The 22585-nt window shown below is 35.5% G+C and overlaps 1 protein-coding gene across 5 annotated transcripts in view; it reads left to right on the top strand.

Moving 5' to 3' along the window:
* Positions 1 to 22585, top strand: part of LOC144973158 (neuronal acetylcholine receptor subunit alpha-5-like) — a 162373-nt gene that overhangs the window by 112073 nt on the left and 27715 nt on the right. For all 5 annotated transcript variants that reach the window (XM_078915272.1, XM_078915275.1, XM_078915273.1 and 2 more), the window contains 3 exons: positions 4409 to 4617; positions 13974 to 14060; positions 18903 to 19018. In XM_078915272.1, coding sequence (XP_078771398.1) covers positions 4409 to 4617; positions 13974 to 14060; positions 18903 to 19018 — 412 coding nt within the window. The remainder of the gene's footprint in view (positions 1 to 4408; positions 4618 to 13973; positions 14061 to 18902; positions 19019 to 22585) is intronic.

Genomic DNA, 22585 nt, shown 5'->3' with positions numbered 1-22585 from the left:
TCTCCAGGGCATGCCACCCTGATATTTGTAAGCACAAATAATATTTTAAACAATGGACTTCATTATTAATAACTTATTAAGCTGTAACTGAAATCAATTAGCTAAACACATATGAGAGCAACTCTGTCCTAGCGTAACATGAGGTATAAGTCCATAAACAGTATTATTTATAAAAATGAATTATGTTACTTAGACCATTGAAATAACGCAATGACAGATAATATGCATTTATAATGTTCAGAATATTCTTGAGTAAAAGGGTCTGAAAAAAAGACTGAACTGAATGCAGGCCGACATTATAAAACGGATAGAGAGCTTATGACTATGTACCAAACGATTGAAGTGACACACATTAGGGAGCAGGCGCTGATGTAAGCAAAAGATCCGAAAAAGTGTGTATGAAACATTGCCAGACAAAACGAGAAATACGAAAGAAGAAAAACCATTCCAAAAAATTAGTCTTCCTCGACCGGGGGATCGAACCTCAGATCTCCTGCTTTACTGATTTTTCGGATTAATTTTTTTTGGGTATTTTTCTTTCTTGCTTTGTCTGGCACTGTTTCATAACACTACATTCAGATTTTTATATTTTGCCAAACGGTCGCTTTCATAATGTCTTAACACAGCACCAGTATTACGATTTTCAAAGAATTACAATTGTAATCTAGCTTTCATCTTTTCCTTTGGGTCCAATGATGACAAGTGATCCAAAAAATAGAGAATGCATACAAACAGGGATGGCATCTCAAACCGGCGACAATATGGGAATAATATGGTTCTTGCTTTGTCCACACTTTTTCAACATTTTGAAAAGCGATTTCAGACAGTCTTTTGGTGTAGCACCTTTGGTTTTAGGATTAATTTTCATTATTGAACCCAGAGAAAATGACGAAAAACTATACCGTTCGGAAGTCTTCAAAATAACATTGAAATTGGTGTATTTTTTGTGTAGAAGAGTAAGGAAAATGATATTTTGTCACAGTGTTATTCATATATGTAGATAGAACGAAGTTGACGTCACTCGGGTCTTTGTTACTGTTTATGAGTACTTCTCACTAAACTGTATTAACCAGACTATAAACGTTCAAGGTTTCACATTGTTTTGAGAATTGGTCCGTTATATTTCCGGATGGCAATGTTATGCGTCTCTTAGTCAAGCGCACAGCATTTATACGTATCTTACATAATATTGATCCGTTGATAATAATAATAGTAATGATGACAATGATCATAACAACAACAATGATAGTACTACTATTACCACCACCACCACCACCACCACTCCTACTACTACTACTACTACTACTACTACTACTACTACTCCTCCTCCTCCTCCTCCTACTACTACTACTACTACTACTACTACTACTACTACTACTACTACTCCTCCTCCTCCTCCTCCTACTACTACTACTACTACTACTACTACTACTACTACTACTATTACAATTAAAAATATCAAAAAAGAAATTTCAGACCACAATCTGATTCTGGCAACTCTCAAATGCATCAAAGAGAAAGCAAAGAAAGTCAAGATAGTGTCTAGGGATACCAAGAAAATAGACATTAGTTCCTTCAAAAACAATCTGTCAGAGGAACTAGGAAGAATGGATATACCATCAGCACAGAAAACAGACGAGGTACTGCGCAACGTCATCGACAGGCATGCGCCAAACACAACTAGAATAATAAATTCCAGGAAACCGTCTCCGTGGTTTAACCAGAGTGAAAAAACTGCCAAAAGGGAAAAAAGGAATGCAGAGGCATCGTGGAGAAAATCGGGCCTTGAGATTGACCGGCTGATATATATAGCAAAAAAGCATAAGTATAAAACCACCTGCAAAAGAGCAAAAAGAAACTATTATAACACAAAACTGTCATCAGTGAGGGACACTAAGGAATTTTTCTCTGTTTCAAAGGAACTTTTAGGGGAAGAAAAGGGCATGTGTCTACCCACTAATATCCCGGTAGAAAAGCAGCCGGATGCATTTTCAGATTTCTTTTCGGGAAAAATATCGAAAATTCGGAACAATTTGGACCTCGTGCAAAATGAAGATATAAATTTCCACCCTTTTTCGGGTTCACAGGGATTCTCTTGTTTTAAAGAAACAACTGAAGAAGAAATTTCTAAAATAATTTTTTCATCTTCCTCGAAGTCATGTGATTTAGATCCTTTACCAACTAATATTTTGAAATTATGTCTTCCTGAATTGTTACCTTGCATAACTTATATTATAAATCAGTCACTTATCTCAGGACAAGTCCCAGATATCTATAAACATGCAATTGTAAAGCCTCTCATAAAAAAGCAAAATCTCAATGTAAATGACCTTAGTAACTACCGTCCCGTCTCAAATCTGCCATTTCTTTCTAAAATCCTTGAAAAAGTTGTACTCAGACGTCTTTCACAACATCTCCATGAAAACAATCTATGGGAAAAATTTCAGTCAGCTTATCGTTCTTACCACAGCACAGAAACTGCTCTGTGCTGTGTTGCGAGTGATTTGCTTGATGTTTTAGATAAAGGTTCTGTTTCTCTTCTGACATTGTTAGACCTTTCGGCGGCGTTTGATACTATTGATCACGGTATTCTCATTAAACGACTTAATATAACCTTTGGCTTGTCTGGGACTGTCTTGCAGTGGTTTGAATCTTATTTAGATGGCAGAAAGCAACAGGTTATGATTTTAGATAAACTTTCTCGTCAACATACATTGTCTTTTGGTGTTCCTCAAGGCTCTGTTTTGGGTCCAATTCTTTTTGTTTTGTATACTTCTCCATTATCTAATGTCATCACTGGTCATGGGCTGCGCTATCATCTCTATGCAGATGATACGCAACTTTATGCTACTGATAAAACTAAAAATCTCGAAAATATTGTGAAACGTGTGGAAGAATGTGTGACGGATGTGAAAGAGTGGATGGATGCAAACAAGTTGAAAATGAATGAGTCAAAAACAGAAGTGATGATTGTGGGAAATAGAGGGCAGTTGAAGGTGAATGATGGTCTTGAGGTGTTGATTGGGGGTGAAAAGATCAAAGTTTCAAAGACTGTGAAAAATTTGGGTGTCTATTTTGATTCAGAAATGAAAATGTCAGCTCACATTTCTGCTCTCTGTAAATCTTTATACTTTCAATTGAAGAAAATCAGTTCGATCCGTCAGTATATTGCAATTGGAACATGTAAAACATTGGTTGTTTCCCTCATTTTTTCGAAACTAGACTATTGTAACTCGCTGCTTGTCAACTTGCCTCAGGCTTCTATTAAACAATTGCAACTACTGCAAAACAGTGCAGCAAGATTAGTTTTTGGCAAAAAAAAATTTGATCATGCAACCCCTTTGTTGGCCTCTCTCCACTGGTTGCCCATTGAAAAGCGCACATATTACAAAGCAGCGTGTCTTGTTTATAAGTGTTTGGCTGGTATAGCACCGGCATATCTCACAGATCACGTGGTCATGTGTAAATTTGAAAATTACACTTTAAGATCATGTAATGACCAAACGAAAATTTCGGAAAAAAGATCAAGAACAAAATTTGGTGATAGATCGTTTGCTTGTTTCGGCCCCAAGATTTGGAATGAACTACCACGTGGTCTGAGGGAGTGCAAGTCTTTACCTACTTTTAAAAAGAATCTCAAGACACATTTTTACTGTATTTGTTTTTCTTGACTCTATATGAATCCTTGATTTGGCTATGAATTGTTATTGTTGTTATTATTTTATTTTTTTATTTTTTCACTTAAAATTGATATTTATATTGTAAAGTGCCCAGAGCTTGTGTTTTACACGAGAATGAGCGCTATATAAATGTGTATTATTATTATTATTATTATTTTTACTACTCCTACTACTACTACTACTACTACTACTACTACTACTACTACTACTACCTACTCCTACTACTACTACTACTACTACTACTACTACTACTACTACTACTACTACTACTACTACTACTACTACTACTACTACTCCTACTACTACTACTACTACTCCTACTACTCCTACTACTACTACTACTACTACTACTACTACTACTACTACTACTACTACTACTACTACAACCACTAATAATAATAATAATAATAATAATAATAACAATAATAATAATAATAATAATAATAATAATAATAATAATAATAAACAATAATAATAATAATAATAATAATAATAACAACAACAACAACAATAATAATAATAATAATAATAATAATAACAATAATAATAACAATAATAATAATAATAATAATAATAATAATAATAATAATAATAATAATAACAATAAGAATAAGAATAATAATAATAATAATAATAATAATAATAATAATAATAATAATAATAATAATAATAATAGTACTAGTAGTATCGACTTAATACAATCTTAACATTGTTTTATCCATTTAAAGGTCCATAATCGACTGCCCGGCGTATCGTCATGTGATGACGTACTCTTGTTGTCCTGGCGAGTTTTACGTGCTGATGGAGTATCATCTGGTGTTCAGGAGGAGACCTACATTTTATAACTACATCCTCATCATCCCATGCATTCTTCTCACTTCCATCACCCTTATTCTTTTTTGGATCCCACCAGAATCCCCAGCCAAGATGCAGTTAGGTAAGAAAAATATATCTGTAGAGTTATTGGCTGATGGATTTAACTATCTTCTTACCGGCCATATTCCGGTTTTCCCCAAAACTTCACAAAATAGATTTATTTCACCCAAACACAAAATCTCTTAGTTCTTGCTATAGCTCAATATTTTTTTTCTGCTAAACGAGCTCTTGAACACAGTGTTACCATACTTTAACTATAGCAAACATTTTTGTTCAAATATGATGTACAAAATAAATTTGAATGACAATAATGTTGGCTGCATCGTAACAAATGTGACTTTTTTCCTATGGGTGGTAAGGAGGGGGTAAACTAAAAAGAAATGGGATACATCGCCTCAAATCGATCTTCTGTCGGGATGTCCCTGATGTTAACAAGTGATTTTGAAATGAAATGAAAAATGAAATTCCCTTTATTCATCCTATAGGGGAAATTTGTCTCTAGGGTCTAATCCAGGGGAAGAGTGGAATATCCCAGACGTCAGCCGCAGTGCAGCGCCGCAAACTGAATTAGGGCGAGGTGACTTGCTCAAAGCCACACAGCGCAGTGGGTATTCAAACTCGGTACCTTTTTGGTACAAAGCAAAAATCGTACGTCTGAGCAACGTTGCCTGAAATATGATATTTTATTTTTTGTCACTTTAAGCAACTATATCTATTGTCTCCAATAAAACAAATAAACTTGAAGATCTAAAAATTATGTATGAAATAGTCAGACAAAGTAGAAAGAAAAATAGAAGAAAAAAAAAGCCATTATAAATTGATCTCAGGGATCGAACCTCAGACCTTCTGATTACCGGTCAGTCGTGCTTCCTACCATTACATCACAAAGGTTGTCCGATAGTTGGGACGATTTTAACACCTATATTTTTTTCACAGAGGTACTGAACCCAAGCCTCATAAGCGTGACTGTAAATTCAATTTTAACATCTAGACCAACCCAACATGATACCGGTTACAAATAATATAAGAATCATTCTATGATTCTTATATGGCTATGTGGTCTAGTGGTATGACACTCGCTTTCGGATCGGATGGTCTTAGGTTCGAGCCTCGCGCTCGGCGCATAGTTGAGTCCTTGGAAAAGGCTCTTTACTCACATTCTCTCACCGTACTCAGGTGTAAAATGAGTACCTGGCCGTTAACAGCGTTGTCTTTGTCCGAAAAACTGTAATATCGCCTAACAGGCGGCACGTCCCGTCCTACATATTAAATGTTGCTGTTGACCAAGGACCCCTTGTAAAGCGCTTTGAGCACATTTAGTGGATATTGCGCTATACAAAAGCTCAATTTAATTTTAATTTTAATTCAATCATTAGCAGCCTCACCCTGTTGAAAAATACAAAGCGACAGAAAAGTCAAATTAGCATAATATTGAATTTACTGGCTGGCCTGAGTCTTCTTGGGCCATGCCTCCCCAGGAAATTTCGTGGGCACGGGATGACGTATGACGAGGTCTGGTGAAAGCCGCAAGGAAGCCAGATCTCCGACATATCGTTTTCTCGATGTAGGCAAAAACAAGGATTGGAACCTAGAATGTCCATGCTATGTATGAGACAGGAAAGTCATCTCAAGTATAGCATCACTTCACGTCACTACATACGTACTTCACTCCCTTGTCTGGGAAATCGTCGGAGAGATTTTACGAGATGTCGAATTCACAAGATTCTTCTACTTGATGGCCAATCTGCGATTTTCTCCAGCAACTTAAAAAAAATTGAACTTAGTATATCGAGCAATATCCACTACACGTGCTCAAGGCGCTTTACAAAGGGTCTCTGACAAACGGCATTACGTAAAATGTAGAAGGAGACATGACGCCTGTTAGGGGATATTACATTTTTTTCAGGCAGAGACGACGCTGATAACGGCCATATATTCATTTTATACCTGAGTACGGTGAGAGAATGTGACTCAACTGCGCGCTGAGGGAGGCTCGAACCCAGGACCTTCCGATCCGAAAGCGGGTGTCACACCACAAGACCACACACTCGCACAAATTTTGTCATATTAAACTTTCTTTTTGTAAAAAAAATTGGGAGCAGACACTGGTACAAGATGAAAATCTGAAAAAAAGAGTAGGAAACAATTTTTAACAGAGCAGAGAGGAAAAACAATATTAAAAAATAATAAAGTGTAAAAAGTGAAAAAAAATGAGACTCTTCGCCTCAAATCGGTATAATGTCGGGTACGGTTAAATGGAAAAATTGAATTTATGGCCAGAAATATGAAAGTTATTCCAACAACGACAACAACAACAGCAACAACAATAGCAACAACAACAACGACAACAAAAGCTACTAAAGAATACACGTTCCTAATGAGCTAAAAAGGGAAATGCCATATTTCTTGTTACTTTAGCTTGAAATTCATTTTCCAACAACATAATACCGGATGGACGTGTTGGGTCGCAAATCTTCCATAAAATTCAGCCTTCTTCTACACTTTACTAACTTCCCCGGTCAAGTAAAAGCTGATTATTTGGGATGTTTTTCTCTTGTAATTTGTTTTTTTATTTATCCGGCCCTTATGGGGCAGCGTGGTTAAGCGGTACGGTCTTTGCTTCGAACCCACAAAGGTACCGAGTTCGACTTCTCGCCTCCTTGTGTGGTCTCGAGCAAGTCACCACGCTCTAACTCACGTTGTGGCGCAGCACTGCGGCTGACGCCTGGGTTATTTCAGCCTTCCCTTGGAATAGACCCTAAAGACAAATTTCCCCTTGGGGATGAATAAAGGGAATTTTATTACGCACAACTGATAAGATTGTCAACATATTATAAGCCGTGTTGGTGAATAAACAACGGCCAACGTTTTGAGAATTGATAACTTCTTGAGCGTATATAGATAGCCACATCCATTAGATGTTCTCCAAATGCTTTACAATGTGTTCCGAGGCAACAGGAATACTTAACATGTAAGGCAAGACATGACTCCTACAAGGACTTATTACGATCTAATGGTAAGAGAATGTGACTAAAGAGCCTTTACCAAGGACTCAAGTTTGCAAGCGAGACTCACATAAGACCTACAGAGGGTGAATGTAATAAAATCACAAAGACACACAAAATACCAACATTGAGGATAATGTAATATTGATACTGAAGAAAATAACAACATTGCTTGCCGGATCTAATATGACGTACCAACACAAAAAAAAAAAACTATCTTTATCATCGAACGTTATAATCTGATTGATAGAATTTAGCGAGAAGTAATCATAAAAATGGCGGGCTAAAAACAATAACAAAGAACTGAGTTACGTCAATTTTGTTCTATGTACAGACTAAATAAAGAACAATAACTCTAGTTGTTTTCTGCGAGTGGAGGCTAGTGGCTTCGAAAATTAATCTAAAAAGTGTCAACGGAGATGTCTAAATATATATATTATACTTTCTCAATGCTATATTATACTGAAGAACTAGAAGGTAATAACAAGCACGGAATCATTAGGTATTCCACAGTGAGCAATGATAATGGTAGAGCGCTCAACAAATACTACAGTAGCAAAAGAAATATCTTCAAAATTATTGATGGACAAAAAGAGTTTGACTATTAAAGATGCTGGTTGTATCGTAACCAATGAGATGATACATATTATATATATATATACACACACACACACACATATATATATATATATATATATATATATATATATATATATATGTGTGTGTTTATATATATAATATGTATCATCTCATATATGTATATATGTATATATCTGTGTATATATGTATATTTATATTCATATATATATGTATATATATATATATTATATATTATAATATATATATATATATATATATATATATATATATATATATATATACACACATCTCCGGTGACACTTTATGGATTCATTTTTAGTGTCACGTACACTCCACTCAACAAAAGCAACTAGATTTACTATTCTTTGTTTTGTCTATATTACTCAACTATTGCTGTTGGTACTTTGTACGGCTTTTGTGGTGTTATGCCACACGCCATCTGTATGTCCCTGGGCCGAATCTCGCTCGCAATGTTGACATCATTGGAAAAGGCTTGTTACTCACATTCTCTGACAATTTTGTTGTAATAGCAAATTAACGATTACGTTCATTGAACCTAAACGATCGACCAACGACGAGAAAGAAAACCAGGATCTGTCCTCAGACGTTGTCACACGATGCCCGGTGCGCGAATTGAATTTGCGCACCAGTCGTCGTTTGGCGACGACTGAAGTCAGATCATGGTTTTCTTCCTCGTCGTTAGTCAATCGTTTAGGTTTAGGGAACGTAATAGCTAACTTGCTAATAATGCCTTGCAAACGTCAAGAATGGCATTACATGGTAAGTATTCCTGTTGCCCCGGGACATACTGTACAGTGTTTTGAGAACATTGAGTGGATATTGCACTGTACATATAAGTTCAACGTTTGTTTTTTATTAACAGGGATCCCATTTTTAATTGTCCACAAACAGTATCAAAATGCTCTTTGCTCACATTGTCCCATCTTACTTAGATGTTAAATGGTTACATGGACGGTTATAGCATTGTTTCTGTCAAAAAGAAAGCTTGTGATATTGGCTTGCAGGTGTCATACCTTATCCTAGCTGCTAAGGGTTGCTGTTGGCTTGGGATTTTATGTAACGCGATTTGAGCACATTACGTGCATACTACGCTATATTATACCTCAAGTTCATAGATGAAAAAATATGAACGACAGATGTAAAAATATGAAATAAAAGAAAATAATTCTTTAGAATGTTAAAAGTTCCACAGTGCACAGGAAGCCGGAATTCTATAAATACGTGAGACATTGAAAGTGGGGTAAAGTTTTAGAAAGTGCCTTAAAAAGCGGTAAAAACCTAGTAATGACAATTCCTCTATTTAATTCATGATGCCTGAACTGCATACATTATTCAAATGTATGTTACATATTTGATTCCGAATGACTTGAGTTAACACAAGGAAGTGGGTCGAAAGGGTAGAGAAATCGTGACGTCACACCTTCTACTCTTCCGGTTCAAAAATCCTGCGAACCGGTCCTTCGGAGGATTAATGATTAATAGGTTACACATTTGGTCATAAGGTGGCATAACTATTTTAGTAGCAGGATGTATAGGCAGATTCTTAGGATGACGTGACGTAAAAGAGCGAGGATGGTTGATCTTTATTGACGACCAGCATACATTTAGACTTGAAAATAAGATACAATCACTCTGAAACCAGAAGATCAATTACACAAGGTATGCATTCAGTCCTCCGGAAGAGCGGTTTTACACTTCCAATAAGATAGGAACCCATTTTTTGACATCACACCTTTGTTCCCTATTGATGTTTCATCCAGGATCACGTGAGCACTTCCACCAAATCACATAGGTCTAATTACTTTCCCGAAATAATGTGATTAGCTGTCGATTTCCTTACCGCTTCTTATTGAACTGACCCTTTAATGTTTTTGTGCGACAGCTGTCTTTGACATTAAATTGGCGAACAGAGTTTTAACGCAAAGAGGCTTCGATCTTCAGGATGTCTAAATTTCCAAGTAGATCGCTAACTTGTGCCGATGAATTCGTGAAACGAATGTGAAACATTTGGTTTATTTCATTGTGTGGTCAAAGTATGTGACCCACCGTGCCATTTTGGTATTATGTTGAACTGAACTAGATGAATAGTTAGTTTTAAAATCAGAATGTCAAAATATTGGGTTTAACCCTTTCCTTACCAGCCATTTACAGAATTTTCCCCAAGACTTCACACCCAACCAGCACAATTTTTTTTTCTTATTCAAACAGAAAAGCCACAAATACATTCAATGCATAATGTTGATCAGCAAAATGAACTCTACAACACGGTGTCACGTTTTTATAGCTATAACAAAACATTTTTCTTTAAATTGTGTGATTTACAAAATATATCTGAATGATAAAAGTGCTGGTTGGAATCGTAACGAATGTGACGATTTTCTTATGGGTGGTAAGGAGAGGTTAAAAAAAAAAAAGTAAAACCCATTCTCATAAAACTGGGCATTTATTCCATTACAATATTTACACGTTAAACCTATAAACATAAGCACTAGGCTACACCCGACACAGTGCCCATTTGAGAGAATCATTGATCACACGTACGGGTGTATTATAAAATGAGCAAGAAGCCCTCAAAGGTGCTGATACTTATCCAATCAGAGACATTTTCTATTACTTCGGTGCTGCGCTATTAAAATTTGAATAATGAAGAAAGAGCTGATATCTATATGTTAATGTATATAAAAAAGTTATAAATTTTGGCTAAGCGCCATCTCGTTAGCTAGGAGATATGATTGATAACTATAATATCAAATTTTTACCCTACTTGTTATTTTCAAACCATGAAATTAAAGGTACCGTTTTCTGGTGAACAATGCAATAATATCTTAGTATAATATCAGAGTTACTAAGTGCAGATAGATGGCAAATTGTCACTAGATTGATTTGTATCGTTCAAATTGCAATGTAGTTTGCTACTCTTGTTGCTTTGAAATATTTTTTTTTATGTTTCCCCCACCAGACTATTATTAATCATTTTGCCCCGACATCGTTCTAACTTCATGCGAATTCAGTCTAGACTATTTGGGTAAATAGCTATTTAATAATGCCAAACAGTGGATAATATTGACCAGCAGTGACTTCCAAAAGTCATTATCTTTCTGTTTGTTATAAATCAGTCAGCCATTCTCCGACACTATAGGAACACGACGAGGAGGAAGTAATATGCAAACATAGAAACATAAACTTGCAAACGGCAGGCACTAACATTGACATGGTAATTAATTGCCAATTGATAGCTCAAGTTAAAGAGTTAGACTACGTTACATAAGGAATATAATTTTGCTCTCGGGATATTTTATATAGCATTATATAAAAGCAACAGGTCGGACTGAACTGGTGCTTTTGTCTTATTCTGAAATTTATTGCACTTCGTTGGCATGATCACGCGTATTAATTAACATTATATTCTATATGGAATATGGCCAAAATGAAACATAAAAACGACAAATCAATGACTACAGGGCCTTGAGTAAACACCAGATTTTCATCAGATCTTTCCAGGGCAATCACCTATATTATTATACTAATTGCAAATAGTATTGTTTACGAAAAAATGTGTTCTTTCAAACCATCATAATGGCGTCTTTTATTTGTCTTAAAACTAGCCGACCTGAGGTGGACGAGAATATAATAATAACTTGAGATTTTATAGAGGGCAATATTCTCTTATCGTGCTGAACGCGCTTTACAAAGGGTCCCAATCCAACAGCAACACTTAACAGGTAAGACAAGTCATGGCGCCTGTCATGCGATATTACAGGGTTTTTCTTTTCTACAGATGAAACGCTGTTAACGGCCAGGTACTCATTCTACTCCTGAGTACGGTGAGAGAATGTGCGTGAAGAGTCAGTTCCAAGGAGTCAACTATGCGCCGCTCAGAGCGGGACTCGAACCCAAGACCTTCCGACCTGAAGGCGATTACTATCCCATAAGACCACGACATAGTCTCAAGACCATTAGTCCGCTTCGAATTGAAAAAAATAACCTCTTTACCTAAGAATGTGAGAAAAACAGCAATTTCATTTTAAAAGAAGGCTAATTCATAAAACAAGACCACGGTGTTTTTGTGAAATTAACCAAAGACCTTTCACTTTCAGTGTGTCACGATAGTCGGTTCGTAAAGCACAGTGCAATCGAATTTTTTTCTGAACCCCCCCCCCCCCCACTTCTGTCCAGCAAGCAATGATTAGGTAGCAGGATCTGTTGGATCTGACGTGACCTACTTTGTGATTTACCAGTCTCCTGTCTAAATGGTGACAAGCAATTGTTACTTTCCGTTTAACTCTATAACAATGGCGCTTAAGGAATGCTGTTTCTGCATCATGGTGGTAAATAGCTCAATAATAGTGCCTGGCACCTCTGCGTCACAGTTTGAATGTTTTCTGATCTTCACTTCAAATTGAAATCTAATCCGACAGCTTTTATTTATGCAAAATAAAGCATAATATGAATGGTATTAGGTAAAGCATTCGTTTTTCATTGTAATTGGATTCAGTAGTCTGATGTCACGTCGCCCAGCAACGGCGGCCATCGTGGTTCTAAACAAAGAAAATCGGTTCTTTTTATTCTTCATGCTGGCTAGAACTTTTCATATGTCATGTGATCAGAATGTGTAAAAGTGAAAACATGATCAGATTTATAATGATTTTATTTCTTCTGGATTCACTTTTATGCTCGTCGGAGAAATATTTCAAAGGGCGTCCGCCATTTTTCCGATAGTTTAGAACCAGTTACTAAGTTACCATGCGTCATTACGAGGGAAGTGACGTTACGACTGTTGAAGCGTATTGTTTTGACCTCTCTGTCCACCGAGTCAATCAGACAATAATTGGATCTGAATAAGAAAAGTGCTCATTGTATGGTTCCGGATTTGACCATTTTTCTACAGTTCGTAGGTAATAGGTTAAAGTCACAGTCCTCTGTCACTGTCCATTTAACACTATAATAATCATGATATATTAGCTCCCCCTTCTCAAGGACTCATTAACCTCCTAACTGCCGTACTCATGAAAACATGTATTTAAAAATTTGGTCAGAAAACTCTTCCTTCAAATATCGATCGATTTAAATGACCCGCATCCCTGCAAAAGTCTCAAACCTGGGAAGTCTCAGGTTTGAGAGTTTTCGCCAAGACGAGGGTCATTAAGATCGATCGATATTTAAAGGACGAGTTTTCAGGCCAAATGTTTAGATACATCATGTCTTTAACTAGTTAAAGATTGCATATTAACTCACTCAATCCTAGAGTTTTGCTACTTTTCATAATTGGAAAAAAATGTATTAACTTGAGTATGTGCATAGATAGTTATATTCAACTATCATTAACATTCAAAAACTAAAGACATTAGCTTTGATACTGCGCCTATAATTTGTCTCATAAAAAATGTAATAAATAGGCATGGGATAAGAGTAACCTGGGTAATCTACGGATATTGTCGGTGTTAGGGTTGAGTTAGTGAATATTGGCGTAAAATTGATTTGTTCGTACTGCAGAGAAAATAATATCAGTTGTGCAGCGTTATGCAACCAACCTGGCACGCTTTTTATAATGCAATATTATGGCTATTTGGCATGGATGCTTAGTATTAATTAGATAACTCCTCGAGTGTTAAGTTGTTTAGATGATCAATTTGATACACTCTTTAAAATGAAACGAAATCAAAAGCAGTGGGAGAAGTCAATGGGTTTGGCAACTTTAAAGCCCTCTCTGTTCAATCCAGACGGTAGTATAAATCAGTTCATTGTACCCGATTACACTCTATCTCATTATATCTTTTCTTATCTGCTACAGGTCTGGCTGTTTTCATTGCTTTCTTTATTCTCCTGAGGCTTCTGGAGAAGAATTTGCCCCCGGGGACCTCACGAATGCCCTTGCTTGGTAAGTCTTACGTAGAAATCAACCCGTTACTTTCGCAATTTGTCGTGTGTCTAAATAGGCAAAGGTAATTAATTTCCTATTATATTAAACAGTTATCTTTAAAGCTATTACGCAAACGAAGCTGACGTGTATTACAAAATTTGTTGCTTGGAAAGGAAGCTAAAATTGTTTTGTTACTTTGTTTTGAATAGAACTCTCGGCCTTTCCCAAAAGAGCCTTTAATAATAATAATAATAATAATAATAATAATAATAATAATAATAATAATAATAATAATAATAATAATAACGATTATTTTATTATAATCGTCATTTTCAATTAAAACCCAATTATCGAAATACTTCCGGGTGGATAAAAGGACAAGAAAACAATGACCTTGATCGGCTTCAAACCAAGTCCAATTGCATTTTAGACGATGAGTGCCTAAATAACTGAACAACCGGGCTTTCAAATTTTATATACTCGCCATCAAAAGAAATGATACACATTAAAATTGTCCTCGCATGTTTATTTGAAACCTAGCATTACAAGCATAAAGCTGTTTTGCTGAGCATTCTTTGATGTAATAATAACTTAATTGTATTATTATCTTTAAGAATAATGTTTTTACCTCACTTTTTTTCTATGAATTTCCCGTGCTGTTTTAACTTTTCGTAACCCACGTCAGGGGTGAAAAGATTTGCATGTGCTGTATTTCTAGACTCCTTTCAACTGACAATCCTCATCTGAAATAATTTATTTTGAGCTTTTTTAAAGCTTTTATATATAGAGCAATATCCACTAAACGTGCTCAAAGCGCTTTACAACAGTTATTGAAAATGCCAAGACCTAATGTAGAAACACATGGTTGTGTGGTTGGGTACATTGAAGCAGTCGCTTCAGTCATTAAAGTGGCAAGATTGTTGTTCCATTTTACCAGGTAAATGTGTATACATTAATGGAACATCACCATATCACTCAGATAATTTGAGACCACCCAAAATTATTCAATATTCATTTAATACATCGATTTATAAGAGCTGTGATTGTAAATGTGACTGACGTCTCCACCTGGTATATTTGGGGGCTCAAAAAATGCCGAAAGGTCAGTTTTACGTTAAAGGTAATGGGAATATTACATTATAGTTCTTTTTTATTTCATGAAGAAATCTTTGCCGTACTCCAAAGAAAACCCCATTAAAAGTTTTTGGTTAGAAAATGTTTCATTCAAATATTGATGGATTAAAATGATCCTCAAGTTGTGAAAAAATCTCAAACCTGTGATTTCCTTAATTTACCGATAATTCGAGGACAAACTTCTTGCCACAAATTCAAAACTGTATTTCTCAAGAAAACGGCAATAAAAATCCTTTCTCCTCTATAAAGCAAATAAAGAGAACTAAAGTTTCATATTTATGACTATTTCATCGTTACATAACACATAATTAGTATTACCTCACAAAATTCGACTTCCTGTAGGTATGTGCCCTATTGTTACTCGTGCAAAGAGAAAAGCACTAGCCTACTTACGTTGACCCAATTTATAAAATCTTTTTTTTTGGTGACCTTTTCTACTGTGCTTGCCACCCGTCACAAAGATATTTATCGACTCACAGCATATATATAGACATCGTCCCTATCACCATACCCATCATTAAATGAAGAGGTCCTGTTGTTTACGATTCGAGCCCATACCCTTTTTCAATCGATAAGCAAACTTTGGGATGACATCAGTCGAATGGTTTGGCAGCAGCATGCTACTGTTTCACTCTGTTAATTCTGACATCACTGGCCACACGCATGGCCTGGCAAAGGTTTGTTGAAGGATGGCACGCGTGGCTAAGCGGTACGGGCTTTGCTTCGTACCCGAAAGGTACCGAGTTCAAACACCTGCCGCTGCGCTGTGTGGCTTGAACAAGTAACCTAGCCCTAGCTCAATTTGCGGCGCTGCACTGCGGCTGACGCCTGGATTATTCCAGTCTTCCCTTGGGATAGACCCTCGAGACAAATTTACCCTATGGGATGAATAAAGTGAATTGAATTTAATTTTTATTAAAAAAAGATACAACTACTCTGAACAATTCAGAAACTGTCTTGAACTATTATTACACAGAAAGTATCAGTCATTTGTATGTAGTCTTCAAGTACATGGTGCTGAAATTCATCCTAGTTTCTGAACCGTGAAAATGACTAAACCAAATTCTTATAACACTACTACTAGGACACGAGTCTTTTCAGAGTAATTTTTGCCAGATCTGGTATACACTCAATCGCTACTTGGTGAATGAGGAGACGTGAGAAATAATCCAATTTTACTAATATTGCATCTAATTCTGTTGAGACTGTGACAGTTGATTTTTCTATTGCGCTGTTTTGCGCCTCAATGTTCCTCTAATTCATGTTATGAACATATCAAAACTCAATGGTCATAAAAACAAGAGGTTTTAATTTTCAGAATATCCACAAAATGTGCTCAAAGCGCTTAACAAAGACAATCGTTGTACTAAGCGAACATCAATATTTGAAATATAAGACGAGACAATATAGTACTGTTATATTTTATCCCACATCTTGGACAATGCTTTTAGCATTCAAGTACTCATTTAACATTTTAATATGGTGAGAAAAGCGTGGGTAAAGAGCCTTTTCCAAACGATTCGATTTTGCGCCGCCAGTATCAGGACTTGTATATTATGGATTTACAGATCTAAAACCTTGTGTCAAACCACTATAGACCACAACTTCATTTACGTCCACACAAAATGATATTATTCTATGCCTCACCATAAAATAATAACGCGTAATGATATGAAGTTTACAATAACAATTTGTGACGTCAGAATATCAAGTATTAAATTTCACGAAAATCGGATTCTTAATAAAGAAGTAACTTATTAGTATTTTGACCATTTATTCAAAGATGACGAAAACGGGATTGGTTTGGAGGGAGGAAGGGGGGGGGGGGGGGGGGGGAGGTAGAATAAACGATTTCTTACACTCTTGCGTTTTGGAATTCGAACTTTGTTCCCAATTCGCACTCGCAAGCTCGCCCGGAATTCCTAATAACAAAAGTGTAAGAATCCTATATTACCAATTTTTAAATTCAAAGGAATAATGTTCATTTGATGTATGCATTCTCTCATTGTTATAAGGTAACCGTGCCTTCCTAAAATAAAATACAATTTAATCTTCTACTCAAAAAAGATAAGGAATTTAGTTAAAAGCCGAGCCATTTTTGAGCTGTTGTTTGAAACATGGACAGCCGTCAGTTAAGAATATTTAGCTTGGTTAGTTACTAAATGAGTGACTGAGATAACGAAACAAAAATTCGTTGTTTACCGTCCCGGGTAAAGCCTTCTAACTCAAAAATAATTTCATTTGGTATTAGTACCCGACAATTTGTGATATTAACGATCTAAGAAGGCGTATACGAGTACACATAAGTATTCAAGAAGGCGAGTTGTGTTGTATGAAATGTTTGCCCTTTCTGTGCCGAAGATACAAACAAAGACTTCTGATGGTCGTTATGCGTAGTGGAACTGTATAATTTTGCGCCCTAAAAAAATGTATTTAATTTTTATCAATTCTATATTTTAAACAACTTGAGCTTTTGTGTAAGCAATATATTCTGGTTATGCTCAAAGCACTTTACAAAGAGTCCCAAGCCACTAGTAGTAACACATCTCAAAACAGCTTGATGTGCCAGTAATTCAGCAATGGACTCAACCACGTTTCAACGACAGTATTTGCTCAAATCCCCAATATGTTCAATTCATCTGCACCAAAACCTTGCTATCTCAATTGACTGTCGTAATCAGTCAAAACGTTTTATTTTCTATTTTGGTTATAACGTTTTTAATTTGAATGTCAATCGGTTATGTAACCCTCGAATTGTCAAATTTCTCTAACCCAAGAGTTCTTATAAGCTGGGTGTTTGAGACATTTGGACAATTTTTGAGTTATTTTAATCGACGGCCCAATAAATGTGGGGCCGGCAGATAAGTCCTGCTATGCTGATGACCACGAGAACAGCAACTTTTAACCAATCTGTTGAAAAATGTTATGAGCAATGAGCCTTGGCTAAGAATTGTCAAAACTTAGAATAACTGCCCCTTCTTGTCAAGGAGCACGGTAGATATTCCTCTGACGGGTATGAATTTTAATCATGATATCATCTCCCTTGATATGAAAGCAATCTGATTTCCTGAATGGCAGATGTGAAAATTGATTGATGATTGTAATGATAAATTTTAATGTCCCTCTAGGGAGCACAATTACTGTAGACTGATAAGTAGACGTAAAAAACCGAAATTTTTATAGAGGATATTTTTTTTACGCCTAGCTTAATTTCGAGAAGGACCCCTTTTAGCTCTCCTGTAAAATCAACAAAAATCGTCATACTCGGAGATAATGAACATAAACATATAAAACCACTCGGCGTGGAAAATCTTAAAATTACGGTGCAAGATCGCCTACACTTAAAGATCTCCATAAATATTGATGCCGAGTTAGCTATTGCCTTTTGAAAGTCAAAGTAATTTAGTCTTTATGTTGCCGACTTCTTTAATAACCGTTTTAGAGCTGATCAAAAAAAAAAACCCCGTCAAGTTCAGTAAAGTCCCAGGTTTCAGTGTTTTTGAAATGTTGAGAGTCATTTAATCGATCGATATTTGGAGGTCGAGTTTTCTGGCCAGAGTACGGTAGTAGATATTTCTGCTTCTTTTGCTCTCCGTTGTCTTTTCCAAACCACTACATCAAAGCGAATTCGACTTAGGCTATATCAATAAATACACCCTTTAAAAATAACATTTTCTATGGGGTTATAGTGTGCCTAATGTCGTCTCAATAATATTTTATTCCCAGGTACATATTACTGCCTCAACATGATTCTTATCACATTGTCTAGTTTTCTCAATGTCCTTATCGTTGACTTGACCACCCATGGACTGAGAACGGCAAAGACGCCTCGAGTTAAAAAGGTAAGTCAGCAATGATATCTTCCAATGGCTAATCATCTTTTCTTCATATCTGCCAAAATTACTTTCTTCGTTTAACTCTGTCCTTACCTGGCATTTTCAGAATTTTCCCCGAAACTCCACACTCAAACAGAACTCATTATAGCAACAATCCAACAATTCTGAAAATGGCGTTAAAAAAAATAAGAATCTATCATTGATGCCAATAAATATATTGATGTTCTGCGTTTTAGATATTTTACTCACAATAATCCGCCAGCAGGATATAGATAGAACGAAGTCGACGTCACTCGGGTCTTTGTTATTATTATTTATCTCTTCGCCATCCATCTTTATGAGTAATTATCACTAAACGGTAGCAACCAGACTATAAACGTTCAAGGTTACACATAGTTTTGTGTGTTGGTCTTTATATTACCGGATGACAATGTTGCGAGTTTCTTAGCCAAGCGCACAGCATCTATAACATACCAACACACAAAACTATGTGTTACCTTAAACGTTTTAGCCTGATTGATACAATTTAGTGAGAACTACTGATAAAAATGGCTGGCTAAAAACAAGAACATAGAGCTGAGTGACGTCAATTTCGTACTATCTATAAAATAACAAACGGGAAAACTGAAAAGACTAACATATTCACCATAAACAGTAGTCCTATTGTAGAGACGCCATAAGTGTTTTTTTGTTTGTTTTTTTTTTGTATCTTGTTTCTTTTGTTTAGTAAAATCAAATTAATGAATTGATGGAAAACAACGATGGGGGTTGGGAAGGGGGGGGGGGGGCACTTCTGGTATTCCTAAATTTGAACACCAATAAAAAAATTAGTTAAAAAATATTACAGGAAAAAAATGCTACGTTAATCGGGCAGCATTGTTTATCCAAAAAAAAATGTGGGGCTATTTTTTCACCACGCTCTTCGAAAATCAATACATTTTATGGAATGATGAGGCCATTTAACCAGTTAACTGCTGTACTCTTGAAAAACACGTATTTAAAATATGGCAAAAAATCTCGTCCTTCAAAAATTGACCGATTAAAATGACCCTTATCTTGTTAAATAAACTATCAAACATTGAACTTCAATTGAAGTCCCAAGTTTGAAAGTTTTTTTTGGACAAGATAAGGCCTCAAGGGTGATATTAATCGATCGGGACTTGAAGGACGATTTTTCTGGCCAAAATATTCGAAATGATTTAGTTATTTCAGAGTTAGGCAGCAATCTAGGTGATGAATAATCTAAGTGCGGCTTTGCGGTCTTGTGCTATGGTACTCGTCTTCGGACCTGAAGGTTCTGGTTCGAATTCCGCTCTGAACGGCGCTAAGTCGAGTCCTTGCAAGAAGCTCTTTACTCACTTTCTCTCACCGTATACAGGTGTGAAATAAGTGCCTGACCATTAACAGCGCTGTCTATGTAAAATAAAAAAGTGTAATATCTCATTTACAGGCGTCATGTCTTGTCTTACAGGTTAAGCGTTGCTGTTGGAAGGCGCATTGAACACCTTTAGCTCGAAAATGCTCAAGCTTTTTAAGTGAAAAAAATAAATAATTCAAATAGCTTAAAAACTAGAAATGATATAAGCATCTAGATTTTGCATAGTTATTCGTAACTTTTCAAGTTTTTTTTGTGGTGAAAATTTCAGGAAGAAGCTATAAGCCGTTACAATACAGTCGCTTATCTTGTAAAAGGGGAGAAATTTGACGCAAGCGATTTTTTACGTGTTTTTATTTTTCTTCCAATTTTTGCGGTGCTTCAACTTTTTACAATGTTAAGCCACGAGCATGGACAATGACTGGACTGGTGACAATGATAGAAAAATTCTGGTCCAACGCTGTAGCCCTGAGAAATGTGTTACACACGCACTTTTTCTCTCCATTCGGCTGTGAATGAGCACCTACCTACCTACAGGCATTGACGAATATCATACAAAAGTTAAGCATATAGGCCAATATCCACAACACTAAACGTGCTCAAAGTGCTTTACAGGGGGTCCCTAGCCAACAGCAACACTTAATGATATGTAGGACGAGACATGACGCCTGTTAGGCGATATTACATTTTTTTCGGACTGAAATAACTCTGTTTACTGTCAGGCACTCATTTTACACATTATTACCGTTAGGGAATGTGAGTAAAGAGCTTATTCCAAGGACTCTGACTATTCACTGATCAGAGCGGGACTCGAACTCTGTACCTTCCGAGTCAAGGGCGCAATACTGGCACTGAAAGGACACGGAATAGGTGACCTTAATTCTTGATAATAAATGAAATACTGTGAAGCACATAGTGTATGATAGATTCGTGGAAATATGATGATGAATCATAAGTGTTTACATTTTCCTTTTTCCCAACTGTTTCTGCGTTTTATTTTGGTCGTATTATCATTCGGTTGATTCACATTCCTTCTATTTTATCCTTTTAATTCATGTATTAATCATCGTTCACTGATAACTTAAAATTGAATCCAAACCAACATTTATTATTCTTTACGCGATGGAATTCGCCACGTGAAATGGGAATTCGTTTTATTTACACAAGATTGGCATTTTTATCTATCATTAGCGGAATGAAAACAATCAAATTGGATAAGTTGCCCATTCTATGCTGATATTGGCTGATGTACAAACGAATTTTAAAATATGAATTAAAACAGATAAATAAGTAAATAAGTATGAACAGTTTTATTATACGTAATATATTTTTTCACAATTTTGTGCGGATTTTGCTCCCTTTAATGAACATGAAAATCTACAATGAAGCTATCGTTTTATACCGTAGCTCTAATAATGATGAGGATGATGATGATGACGATTATGATGATGGTAATGATAATGATAATAATAATAGTAATAATAATGATGATAAATAATACTAATAATAATAATAATAATAATAATAATAATAATAATAATAATAATAATAATAATAATAATAATAATAATAATAATAATAATAATACCGCCTCCAACTTCTACACAGAACAGTACATTCCAACCAAGCAGTAATTCACAAAACAACACTGTATATCCACAAAAAATTATCATAGCAGTAGTTCACAACCCCAACACACAGAACCAACAAATATAAAAACAGTTTCTTTCCAAGAACCATCGAGGAATGGAACACTCTCCCACCAGAAATCCTAGATATTAACAACAACAAATTTGGTCAACTATTAAACATTCATCTTTTAACTCAATAACACAATAGTGGAGAAAGTCACCACATAATTGTATAAAATCTGCAGTGATGGGTAATTCACCTTTTGCAGATAAAGACGTTGAACTTGAACTAGAATAATGAGAATACTTATCATTCTAAATATGATTATAATAATTATATTAATGATAATTATAAAGATGATGATAATAATAATAATAATAATAATAATAATAATAATAATAATAATAATATAATAATAATAATAATAATAATAATAATAATAATAATAATAATAATAATAATAATAATAATAATATGATAGATGATATATATATGATGATGAATGATGATGATGATGATGGTATGGTGAATGTGTGATGATGATGATGATGATGATGATGATGATG

This window comes from Berghia stephanieae, chromosome 5 (assembly GCF_034508935.2).
Source record: "Berghia stephanieae isolate SIO BIC M18660-M18661 chromosome 5, UCSD_Bste_1.3, whole genome shotgun sequence".
Taxonomy (NCBI): domain Eukaryota; kingdom Metazoa; phylum Mollusca; class Gastropoda; order Nudibranchia; family Aeolidiidae; genus Berghia; species Berghia stephanieae.
The sequence above is the reverse complement of the archived record's forward strand: the minus strand, read 5'-3'. Positions and strand labels throughout refer to the sequence as shown.